We start from the raw sequence: 12,962 nt of genomic DNA, 5'->3' as shown, positions 1-12,962 counted from the left end.
AAATGCACTTGGATGACATATTCATTTCATTTAATATTTTTTGTAAAAAAAAAAAAACAAATTACTAATTGGTATTTCAATGGAAAATGCACTTGGATGACATATTCATTTCATTTAATATTTTTTTGTAAAAAAAAAAAACAAATTACTAAATAAGCATTAAAATTTTAAAATACTTAGTTTTACTTGAGAAGTACCTAATTTGAGTTGTCAAATACTTGATTTCGTAAATGAGATACTCACAATATGTATTAAATATTGTATATTCGAATAGGCAACGTAAGTTCTCCAAATGTTGGTATTTCCATAGAATATGCATTTGGATGAGAAGTACATAATTTGAGTTTGTAAATAATTGATTTGATTTAGAAGATACTCATAATATGTAATAGAATACTGGATATTCGAATATGCAACGTAAGTTCACCAAGTGTTGGATTTTTATGGAAGATGCATTTGGATGACATATTCATCTCATTTAATATATTTTTTTGTAAAAAAATAAAATTCCCAAATAAGCATGAAAATTTTGAAGTACTTAGTTTTACTTGAGAAGTACCTAATTTGAGTTGGAAAATACTTGATTTTGTAAATGAGATACTCACAATATGTATTAAAATACTGGATATTCGAATAGACAACGTAAATTCTCCAAGTGTTGATATTTCCATGGAATATGCATTTAGATGAGAAGTACCTATTTTAGTTTGCAAATACTTGTTTTGGTACAAGAGATGCTCATAATATCTAATAGAATACTGGATATTCGAATATGCAACGTAAGTTTACCAAGTGTCGGCTTTCAATGGAAGATTCGTTTAAAAGACATATTCATCTCATTTAATATATTTTTTGTAAAAAAAACAAATTCTCAAATAAGCATGAAAATTTTAAAGTATTTAGTTTTATTTGAGAAGTACATAATTTCATATTGTAAATACTTGATTTGATACATGAGATACTCATAATATGTAATAGAATACTGGATATTCGATTATGCAACGTAAGTTCACCGAGTGTTGGTCTTTCAATAGAAGATGCATTTGGACATATTCATCTCGATTGATATTTTTTTTTAAAATAAAACAAATTTGCAAATGAGCATGAATATTTAAAAGTACTTAATTTTACTTGAGAAGTACCTAATTTTATATTGCAAATACTTGATTTGGTACACGAGATACTCATAATATGTAATAGACTACTGGATATTCGAATATGCAACGTAAGTTCACCAAGTATTGGTCTTTCCATAGAAGATGCATTTCGATTACATATTCATATTATTTAATATTTTTCGGTAAAAAAAAATTCTCAAATAAGCATGAAAATTTTAAAATACTTAGTTTTACTTGAGAAGTACCTAATTTGAGTCTGCAAATACTTGATTTCGTAAATGAGATACTCACAATATGCATTAAAATATTGGATATTCGAATAGACAATCTTTCTATTGAATATTCATTAGGATACTTATTCACGTCATCTAAATAAATAAACATAGTTCATTATTCATCATGGACTAATTTGGAGATGCATTATGAACATAGTTCGTAAATTAGCTTGAAGTTTGTATTTTAAATATATCTATCGATTCTTGGATTAATGATTTATAAAATACTCATCAATATTAATTTACAATACTTTGTATATTCATTAAATGACTTATTTGACAATTATACTTATTTGACATAATACTTATTGGTAATTATTCATTATACTTATTAGTATATTTTTCTTTATATTTATGAGTATTAATTTATAATATCATTAATATTCATTAACAATGCTTGTTGTTATTCATTAAATGACAAGACAATACTTCATTTGATATCATTCTCATTAGTATTCATTTATACTATTTATTGGTAATCATTCATTATATGTATCAATATTCTTTCATTATACTTATTATCAAATTTGAGTTTTCAAGGGTAAAATCGATTATCAGTTGAATCTAATTATGTAATATTTGTAACAATTTTAGGTATCACATTTTTATTTCACGGATCTCATCATCAAAGGCCACTCAATATTGACTTCAAATTATATCTTTTGACATCATCAAATAATCGAATTTGAGTATTTAAATGGTAAAATCAAGTATTTGTGGATTCGTATTATGTATTATTTATATTAATTTAGGTATCACATTTTTACTTCACGAATGTCATCATCAAAGATCACTCAATATTAACTTCAAACTATATAATTTTACATCCCCAAACAGTTGGATATAAGTATTTAGGGAGTAAAATCAAGTATTTGCGAACCCGCATTAGATATTCTTTGCATCAATTTAGCTATCATATTTTAACTTCACCAATTTAGATACTCTTCGTACCAATGCATCTTTCATGGAAAGATCAACACTTAGTGAACTTACGTTGCCTATTCGAATATTCAGTATTTTAATATATATTATGAGTATCTCATTTAAGATATCAAATATTTGCAAACTCAAATTAGATACTTCTCAAGTAAAACTAAGTATTTTAAAATTTCAATACTTAGTTGGGAATTTGTTTGTTTTTTTTTTTTTGTTTTTACAAAAAAAATATTAAATGAGGTTAATATGTCATCCAAATGCATCTTCCATGGTAACATAAACACTTGGTGAGCTTACGTTGCATATTCAAATATTCAGTATTCTATTACATATTATGAGTATCTCATGTACCAAATCAAATATTTGCAATCTCAAATTAGGTACTTTTCAAATAAAAATAAGTACTTTAAAATTTCCATTCTTAGTTGGGAATTTTTTTTTTACAAAAAAAATATTAAATGAAATGAATATGTCATCCAAATGCTTATTTCATGGAAATATCAATACTTGGTGAACTTACGTTGCCTATTCGAATATCCAGTATTTTAATATATATTGTGAGTATCTCATTTACGAAATCAAGTATTTGCAAACTCAAATTAGGTACTTATCAAGGAATACTAAGTATTTTAAAATTTTCATGCTTAGTCAAGAAATTTTTTTAAAAAAAAATAAATGAGATAAATATATCATCCAAATATATCTTTCATAAAAATACCAATACTTGGTGAACTTACGTTGTTTATTCGAATATCCAGTATTTTAATACATATTGTGAGTATCTCATTTACGAAATCAAGTATTTGCAAATTCAAATCAAGTACTTCTCATTTAGGGAGTAAAATTAAGTATTAGTAGACTCGAATTAGATATTTTTTGTATTAATTTAGATATCATATTTTAACTTCACAAATGACACATCAAAAGTCACTCAATATTACTTGAAACTATATTTTTTTATCCCAAAATAATCAAAATCGAGTCTTAAAAGGGTAAAATCAAGTATATGTGAAATCAAATTAGATACTATTTGTACCAATTTAGGTAACACGTTTTTTATTCAAAAATCTCATCATCAAAGAACACTCAATATTATCTTCAAACAATATATTTTTAAATGCTCAATCGAATTTGAGTATTTAAAAGTTAAAATCAAGTATTTGTGGACTCGAATTATGTATTATTTGTATTAATTTAGGTATCACATTTTTTACTTCACGAATATCATCATCGGTGTCACTTAATATTAACTTCAAATTATATTTCGGCATCTTCAAATAATTGGATATGAGTATTTAAGGGGTAAAATCATGTATTTATAGATTCTAATTAGATACACTTTGTACCAATTTAAGTATCATATTTTAACTTCACAAATGACACCATCAAAAGTCATTTATTATTACTTGAAACTTAAATATTTTCTTACACATTTGAAGTATTCAAATAGCCAAATCAAATATTTGGAACCCCAAAATAGGTATGTTATCGATCAAAATAAGTACTTTTTCTAATTCAACAATGAGTGAGAAACTATGTTTTTTCAAAGATTAGATGACATGAATAAGTCATCTAATGCATTTTCAATGAAAAGACCAACAATTATTGAATTTATTGTGATAGCTTGAAGATCCAGTATTCTCTTGCACATTTGGAGTATTCAAAGAGTCAAATCAAGCATTTAGAACTCCAAAATAGGTATTTTGTCATACTAATGACATGAATAAGTCATCTTAATGCATTTTTCATGAAAAAACCAATAATGACTGAATTTATGGTGAATTCTCGAAAATATATTATTTTCTTATATATTTGGAGTATTAAAATAGCGAAATCAAATATCTGAAAGCCCATAATAGATATTTTGTATGTCAAAATAAGTATTTACTTTTATTCCATGATAATTGAGAAACAATAATTTTTTTAAATTATATTTTAAATAGAGAATAAACATGTAATTTTTATGGACAAAATAATATATTTATTTAAATAATAAAGGGTAAAAATGTAAATTTTGGTTTGCAATGAGTTAAAACTAAAAGTATATCATTGTCAAGTACTGATTTCTAAAAATATGTGGTTAGGTACTGAATCTTAATTGAAACATTGACAGAGATATTTTTCTGAAATTTACCGTTAAAAAAATATATATATTGCTATGATACAAGAATTAGATTATGTTTGCTTAATTCCACGCAATCATTTAATATAAATTTCCGCACGGTTAAATGCGACTTTTATTTACTTTTTTTTATTATACCAAATTAGCAAAATATAATAAATTATGTAAATCTTCAAAGTTACTCCATTAATAGAGCCCATGCCACTATATAACATGAGAATTTTGGAGCCTAGAATCTATCAAAGTTTTAAAAATATTAAAATAATCTTAATTTGTTTACCATCTACATGGCCAACAAGTCTCTGAGTTTATTCCTTTCTCTAGCCTTCATTCTTGCTTCAGGTAGAAATTTCACCCCCCCTGCCTCTCGAATTTTGAGTAAATTTATTTATTCTTCTTTCTTCGTAACATAAATAAAATATGTAGCAAATTTATTCAGAGTAGGTCTTTTGTGAAACGATATCTATTCTGTCCATATTTACAATAAAAAATAATATTTTTTATGATTTACTCAAAAAGAATATATGTCTCACAAAATTGACTCATGAGAAAGTCTCACAAAAAGTTTTAATGTTGAAATATCATCATAAAGATAACATGAAATTTTCACGCTCTAACGATATTTGAAAGTATAGTATTTGGAAATATATATCCTAATTTTTTTTCACGAAAACTCTCGTGATACGGTCTCATGATTCAATTTTGCGAGACAGATCTTCTATCACTACAAGAAAACGTAGCTACTAAAAGACAACTGAGCACCTATACAACTCCAAACAAGAACCTAATAATATTAGCTTCATCGTCTATTATTTTTTTATATATATAACAAAAATTACTTTCATTAAAAAAAAGGTAAAAAGTGTGAGTTATAACTACACTGGGCATCCCCAGGAGACACACAAATAACATAACAAATCAAAAACTAGAACTTAATTAGAGCTACAACAATACATGGGCTATAACAAGACATGCCCCATATCGTTTGAAATCGATATGGATCGGAAGACGTGAATCTGAATCTTCTTAATTATATCATCCACCATCGGCTTATCGTCTGTTACTTATTATGATGTATATACGTAGGTGAATACCCCATACTGCATAGCTCGAAGCATAAAATTGATATTTCACCTGCACTCGCCCGAAGAACAACGTATCCTTATACGTGTGTGAGTATATTGGGAGTATGTGGAAAGACTTTGAGCGAAGCTAGATGCATACAATTATGCTATGATTACTATACGGATCTTAATCCATATCCACATTGTGACCAATTCCCTGGGATTGATGAAGTCTTTTGTTATTGTGAACACTATTGCTTGTAAATGGCCATGCACCTCTATATATTCCATATATACCTCCATAAAAATTAGTTATGTTTAAATAAATTACATATCAAGATGCGATTAAGTTTTAAATATTTCAAATGTTTTAATTATGTTTTTTTTTAATAGGGCTATGTTCAGTGATTATATCTCTATTTCTTTGTCTTAAGTACTAATTGATTAAAATAAGGAAATAAACCTTCGGATTTAATAGAATACATACGAGGTACATTTACCTAAAAAATTGCTCGATTCTAACCACAAAAAACCGAATGGATAAGATAAAACCTTCGACATCTCCACATATTTCGATCATCATTCCAACAACTGGAGGTTTCAAAGAACACAGCAATATTATTTCATTTTCTTTAATGTATAATATGGAGCCTGGAACTTTGATCACTCCACCCTGTTGGTGCTTGTGAGGATTGCAGATTTCAGCTCTTCTTTGTCCAGTGAAGTTTCCACAATAACCTGCCAAAGTCCATGCACATATATACGCGTTTGTCAGTTTGGTTTTATTATGGCTGTATATAGGAATGCAAGCAATGGAAACCACTGTTGCATCAAGAATGACTCAAGTGGTTCGGAACAAGCGACAGCTAATCAAGCGACTTCATGAATTAGGTTCAAGTGCTCGCTCGATATTGACTACTCATTCTAGCTAGACTATTGCTATAGCTCATTGAACCAGCTCAAAGATGACAACAATTAAGCTTTACTCGACTCTTGTGAAGCAAAGTATACATGTTATACAAGAAAATGTTTCTCACAATGCCTACCACCTCCCTCCAACCCCACAACGACACACGCTGACATACACAACAAAAAAGTTAATTCCGATTCCTTTGTTCAAGTCCAGAAAACATTGTGATACATAATGTCTCTCTTTTGAATAAATAAAAAGTTCATTGTATTCATTTGATCAACAAACAAGCTGCAAATAAATGGAGTTAGGAATGTTTTACCTCCTGTACCCTATTTCCAGCCCGAGCGAGTAACTTGTATTGATTCTCGAACATAGACGCCATGTAAACCTACAAGAATTTAATAATAAGAATTTGATTCCAGTATGCAAACCCACAAAGGTAAGCTATCACCATTTTCCATTGCAGATATGAGAATTTCTTTGACATATCAGCTGTGCAACAAAATTTGGGCAAAAAAATCTGGAAGGCAGACAAATATATTGGTATCTTACCTGAAAAGTCGGAGCCAAACCTGGGCTCAAAAAATACCGACCTTTCGATACAGATTGTATTCCTTCAAATTGCAGCAATTCTTTGATGAGAGATTCAACATCGGTCCACTAATAAATATAAAATGTCAGGATTTTCTCATCTCGACTCAGAGATGCAACTTATGAAATCAAAATATTTCTTCTATTATGAAGCATTTAGATATAACAACCTCTGCTGAATTTTCCTGTACTGCTTCAAGTTCATCACCTAAGGAATCATGATCGCCAACAACAGCCTCCAAGGCCTCAATCAGTGGATCTGGCTGCCATGTAAGCAAATATTAGATCATCTTTTATTTCAATGTAAACTTATTAAACCAATAATATAAAGTCATTGACCATGGAGGAGGGTTACCGTTATTTCCTTCAAAGATAAAAAGATACGTTCAAGCAAAAAATCCAGTTGGTGAACTTTGGCATCAATAATCTGAAACCAAGAATACTGATTAGCTAGACGTATAAGGGCATGATAAGAAGATTTGTCGCGGAATCTGTTGATTATGTGAGCAGCAATTGTCTCCTTAGTTCTCTATTATGATAATCCTACGTGGCATAACAATTGAAACATGAAACTTGATAGATGATTTAATATATTTTGAATCCACCATTAGAAACAATGATAGTCATTTGATCCGGGATAAGCATAGCAAATATAATGTCAACAAAGGAATATATTCCATATGTTGCTAGAAATTAAATTACCTGGCCTACTTTAAAGTATGATTCATGATCCAAAGTGGCATCCCATGAGACTTCAGACTGATGAATGAGTGCAGGCACACCTTCAACCTAGATATATTTTTGTTCATTAATAAATACTCAGCTGCTTGTAAATGAATCATCATAATCAATTTTGCTTAGAACAACATAGTGGCACAAAGCATCCGTTGTCACAGTATATCACAACTCACAACTTGTAAAAGGAGGGATTACATATTGGTTTTCAGGTACGTAATATTTTACATACCTCCACGAAGACACCAAAATATGTGATTTTTTTAATGCAACACTTGACTACATCTCCAACACTTAGTTGTGCCTGCAATAGAGAACAATATAACTGCTCAAGAAATGTAGTCTGAACAAAAAAAAAATCTTAATTCCAAAAGATAAAATATCAAAGAGAACAGAGAACAATGTGGCAATATTTAGTAAGCAATAATGAGTGAGAAATCAAGTAAAAGATTTCTCGAACTGAAGTTTCTCTGCAAATGTTGCCTCCTTATATAATTTTTGCAAGTGACAATGAAGAGTAATGGGATCAGTTTCACCAAGTTATACTTGATCAAGGCCCTCTATTTTATGAAAAGTAGCAGCAATTGCAAAGGTTTTATGAGAACCAATGACAACATCAAAATGACAGACTTACTAAAAAATCATACTAATGGGTCAGTCAATGAGCTTAGTGGTAGATTCATTGTTTTCTCAGGATATGACTGGGATGACTCCGAAGGTTGAGAGACTCATAAGCAGCATCAAAATATTCATGGATAAGGGGCTGCCATTGTAATAAAGGTTGTAATAATCATAAATTTTTAAAATTCTAAGCAGCTCATCGAAAGTAGATAAATACGCTGCCAAAGGCTTCAAAGTAAAAAAGATTAAATAAAAGAAACAATTCCATCATGGAACAATACTTTTTTACCATGAGACTTCTCTTCTTTTCGACCAGTTCTTCTTTTTCTTTTTGTTTTATAGAAAATATTAACCTCCTGGAATTTCTGTCGACCAATACCACACCAACTTTGATTTTCTGCAACAGTTATATTTGTGAAATATAAATAAATAAAAATGGCGAATTTCTTGATGCCAAACATTTTCATACAAACCTGACCGACAAATGAAGATAAAAATTTTAGTTTCTCTTGGTCGTAAATCATAAGAAGTTCTTCGAGTTTCATGTCAGATGATATTGCCCTGCTACCTTTATGATCAATTTCTGAATCTCCTGATTCAGAGGAATCACTCAAGCTAGTAGATTCAGAGTTTCCAATTACGCCAAGATTTTGCCTGTAAATAGATGGATTGACGCCTTTCCTTCTTAACCATGACTCAAACGCTAAGAATTTCCACCGAGCAGCAAGATTGCGATAAGGTAAGAATCCTATCAGGGAACCAAATGATACCTGTCCATGAAGTCGAAATTTTCAAATTGGAAAGCCAGATATAAAACTAAATTAGCAACACTTCACCAGACAAATATTTGTTGGACTAATCAAACTCACAACAAATCCTCTAGTGCTGGAGCTAATCAATTCCACTTCTTCCCTATGCCCTGTCTTAAGGAGCTCTTCAGCTCTAGCCCAGTCGTCATCTTCACGCTCCTAGATGAGTTGGCAACATTAAATCATATAACACATAATATATGAGCATCAGATTAAAGAGATCACTGCCAACCTTAACTGGTGAATTTGAGATGAAATTCTCAAGTTCCACAGAATTTCCCAAGTTTTCAACATTTAAGGGAACTCTCTCCTTCTGAATTTTTTGATTTTCTGCTTTCCAAGGAACGTCTAATCTGTAAATAGCATAATAGTTAAAATGATGAATTAAAAAATTAATCCTCAGAAGTAAAAATGATATTAGAAAAACATATTTAGCAGCTGAAAAACAAATGCATATGAAAAGAGTATGCAGAGATAGACGGATATTACAGGCCTTTTAGGTTTTCCAATGAGGACAGTATTTGCAGATGTTGCACGTGTACTTTGAGAAGCTCCATCCGAAGATATTTTCCCATCCGACCACATATTAGACCGCGATTCTTGAAAAAGAAATGGCATATTTGATTTAAAAAATGAAGGTTTGACTATATTTTCTGAGCTTCAGATGCTAAAACATTAAAAAGATAATCCGTACATCCATCAGATTACCTGCTGCGGATGCACTAAATGAGTTGGAAATCAGGGACTTATCTTCAGCATCAACGTCACTGGAGCTAGGCTCGCTATACTCCTCGGATGTTTTGTGTTCTTGCTCGTCCTTCGAATTAAAATGCATCAGCTCTGGCTTTTGTGAAAGCACACTAGGTTCCAAAATGGTATCTTCAGTTCCGTCCATAACTATAGATTTGGCATCACCAGAACCGGAAGTATCAGTCCCTTCCAGTCCATCAGGGTTAATTGTCATCTCAGGTTTCTTTAACAGAGTTATATCACTAAACCTCTCCTTCTGCGGCTCTTTCCACATTTTCAATGTTAGATTTGGGTTCATTCCAAATCTTGAATATTTTTCATCACCATCATCCTCGTTAAACGGCTTCGGTTTTCGCAAGATAACATCAGGAACATTGCTTTTACTCTCTTTCGTTCCCGTTTTATATGGTTCATTAGATTTTTTATTGTCTAATTCCACTGGTTTATCAGTTGTCTGAAATTTGGCACCTCTCTTGGGAACTGGCCTAACCAAATTTAATCCTTGCACGGATTTTGTCAAATTTTTCCCCTCAGATGCATCAAAATGGAGCTCCTCTATTTCATCATTCGATGTTTTACCTTTCTTCTTATCTAATAACTTCTCAATTTCCAAGTAAGTCATATCTGGATTGGACTTCCTACCCATTATCTACAAATTCAAATATACAGGATTAAATACTATTTCAGCCGAAAGAAAACATTGATGTTAGGTAAATACAGCACAATGGATTTATAAACAAACACTCTGTGAATTAAAAGTGAACAAATATAATCAATCCCATTCCACTAATAATACTGGACAATAGAACTCCAAGTTTTCACCCCAAACTCTCACATGATTAGAGAACTGCTCCCTTGAACTTCAGATTGCATCTCTTTGCCCCTTGTGATTTTCAGCATCATTTAAATAACAATTTGGTCGATTTGTTCCATATTTGTGACTCTATTTGATGGTTTGATGTGATTAAACTTTTTCCCATTTTAAAAAGTAGAACATAATTACTTCATGTGTTGAACTTATCCAATGCGTTTTCAAGATTAAAAGCGGCTAATACAAGCGTTTCTTCTGTTTCCTGGAAAGTTCTCTAAATGCCAGAACTGAAACCATCCACGAAGTACAGCTACGGCAGTGGTAAATGCTCAGTATTAATCTGGTAGTGGTAACAAATGGCAGCGACTACAGTTAGCAAGAGCAAGGCACTAGAGACAAGTCACCAAAGCATCGTCTTCCATCGATGCAAATTTCCATCTATACCCGAGGACAGCAGTAGCCTCACCACTCTTTTGCACAACAGAAACGTAAGGAAAACATATTATAATAACAGCTACTTCCCGATCCCGATTTTATCTAGCCTTGCCCCCTGTACCAAAGCTCTAGACTAGTCAAGCCTTCACCAGCTGCATTCTCAAACTCAACCACAAACACACACTCAAAGGACACTAGAAATGTTAGAGAAAGCACCTCCCAAACCGGTCACTGTGACACAGACTTGCAGAGACCTTACATACAGTGAGGGAAAGTCTTGGTGTTCCATCGACTATATAGTGTCATTGATCCACATGATATATAAATGTGGATGGGATCAATCAACTTGTCCTCATCTGAGTATATAAAGAGTAAAGGGACAAAGTGATGCATGCAGTATCTCATCTCGAGAATGAATTATGTTGTATAACAATGGTGGTGTTACATATTAGATATGCGAAATCTCTCTGTTTCCACAACAAAGTTTTCCAATCTTGGGCTAGAGAGATACTACCTAATGTGATTATGAACATCATTACATTTTTTTTCTCCGTGATCTTTAATGAGACTGACATCATTTCAAAAGACCTCAAACAAATCATAACAACTATTAACAAGCAACTCAAGGTTGCCTCCCACATGTAAAATTTAAAATTTCATCGTTAGTTTTTCTTTTAACAAAAAATATGTAATTTTCACCCAAAATACAATGGTTCGCCTCCTTGCCTGCCCTCGGCCTTGTAGACTAATTAATTTGGACTGCTCCTCACTGAAAGACTGAAAGCAGTTGCTAGGTAGCACACATTTTCATCAGCAACTTACTAAACAACGTGATGGAAAATTTTGAGCAACAAGAATAAAGAAACAGAGCAAAAAACCCACAAAAAGTCAAATATTCTCAAAAATATATACTTAAAGCACGTTAGGAAAGATAGTAACAAAAGGACCTTCGCCAACGTAATTTTGGGGTCTTCACCAATCATTTTCCCGAACTTAAGCTCCATTTCATCCCACTCATGAAGTCTGGGCTCATCCTTTGAAGCAAAAATGGAAAACTTTTTGGGTTTTGTAGGAGAAAAGGATAAAATTCTTGATTTATTGGCAGATGAAAAGAGTTGAGGGAAGAATTGAAGTGCAGATGAATAGTTTGGACGGGAAGTCTTGCTGAGAGTAATGCCATCCATCTTCTTGAGCAATTAATGGGAAAATTTTATGTGAAAACAGTAAGAAACATCGCGAGGCTTGCTTCAATTCAGTGACATTTGACGCCAGCGGAGCGGAAATCGTTGGGGGTTCAAGCGAGAAAAAGCGAGCGAGTTCTATCGATTTATCCACAAGAGAAAACGCAACGTGCTTGGCACGTGACCAAACTGGAAAACAAATGTGCTCTGCTTGGGGTTTTTAAATAAACTAACTATAAATTAAAAAATAATAATATTTGCTATATTGTTTAGCATACTACGCTAACTGTTTTTTATCCAACAACTTTTTTTTTCTGATTTTAATCATTAGATAGATAGTTTAATAAGGTTTGTAAAATTTTAGTTTAATTACTCGCTTTCATTGTCTTCTTAGGTGTTTGTCAATCAAATTGTTTATTCAGTTGTCAGTTCGGAAACATCGGAAAGCAGTTTGGAACCACCGAACATGATCGAAAATTCTGAAGTGAGTTGGACCTTCCAAAGTGATATCAGACCTTCCGAACGTTGATTAGCTTCCGAAGTATTGTGTCCTATGAGCATCAACACGTAAGAGTTCGGAGCTTCCAAATGGGAGATAAGA

The 12,962-nt window shown here is 31.6% G+C and overlaps 1 protein-coding gene across 5 annotated transcripts; it reads right to left on the bottom strand.

The window, feature by feature from the left end:
- Window positions 1–5,959: 5,959 nt before the first annotated feature.
- Window positions 5,960–12,520, bottom strand: LOC142524249 (uncharacterized). 5 transcript variants are annotated; one of them, XM_075628138.1, is made up of 14 exons: window positions 12,128–12,519; window positions 9,893–10,583; window positions 9,678–9,783; window positions 9,417–9,537; window positions 9,245–9,343; window positions 8,849–9,145; window positions 8,665–8,772; window positions 7,987–8,058; window positions 7,722–7,808; window positions 7,375–7,446; window positions 7,190–7,282; window positions 6,981–7,088; window positions 6,748–6,816; window positions 5,960–6,253 (listed from the first exon to the last, which is right to left on the bottom strand). In XM_075628138.1, the coding sequence occupies exons 1-14, from the start codon at window positions 12,362–12,364 to the stop codon at window positions 6,179–6,181; spliced, it is 2,235 nt and encodes a 744-aa protein (XP_075484253.1). In that variant the 5' UTR covers window positions 12,365–12,519; the 3' UTR covers window positions 5,960–6,178. The 5 variants fall into 5 exon arrangements, 3 of the variants coding, with proteins under 3 accessions (XP_075484253.1, XP_075484254.1, XP_075484255.1); XM_075628139.1 differs by having other exon boundaries at window positions 6,981–7,090; window positions 7,195–7,282; XM_075628140.1 differs by lacking the exon at window positions 12,128–12,519 and adding an exon at window positions 11,907–12,083.
- Between the last annotated feature and the right edge of the window lie 442 nt (window positions 12,521–12,962).

The sequence above is a fragment of the Primulina tabacum genome, chromosome 14, assembly GCF_025594145.1.
Source record: "Primulina tabacum isolate GXHZ01 chromosome 14, ASM2559414v2, whole genome shotgun sequence".
In the NCBI taxonomy this organism is placed as follows: domain Eukaryota; kingdom Viridiplantae; phylum Streptophyta; class Magnoliopsida; order Lamiales; family Gesneriaceae; genus Primulina; species Primulina tabacum.
The sequence above is the reverse complement of the archived record's forward strand: the minus strand, read 5'-3'. Positions and strand labels throughout refer to the sequence as shown.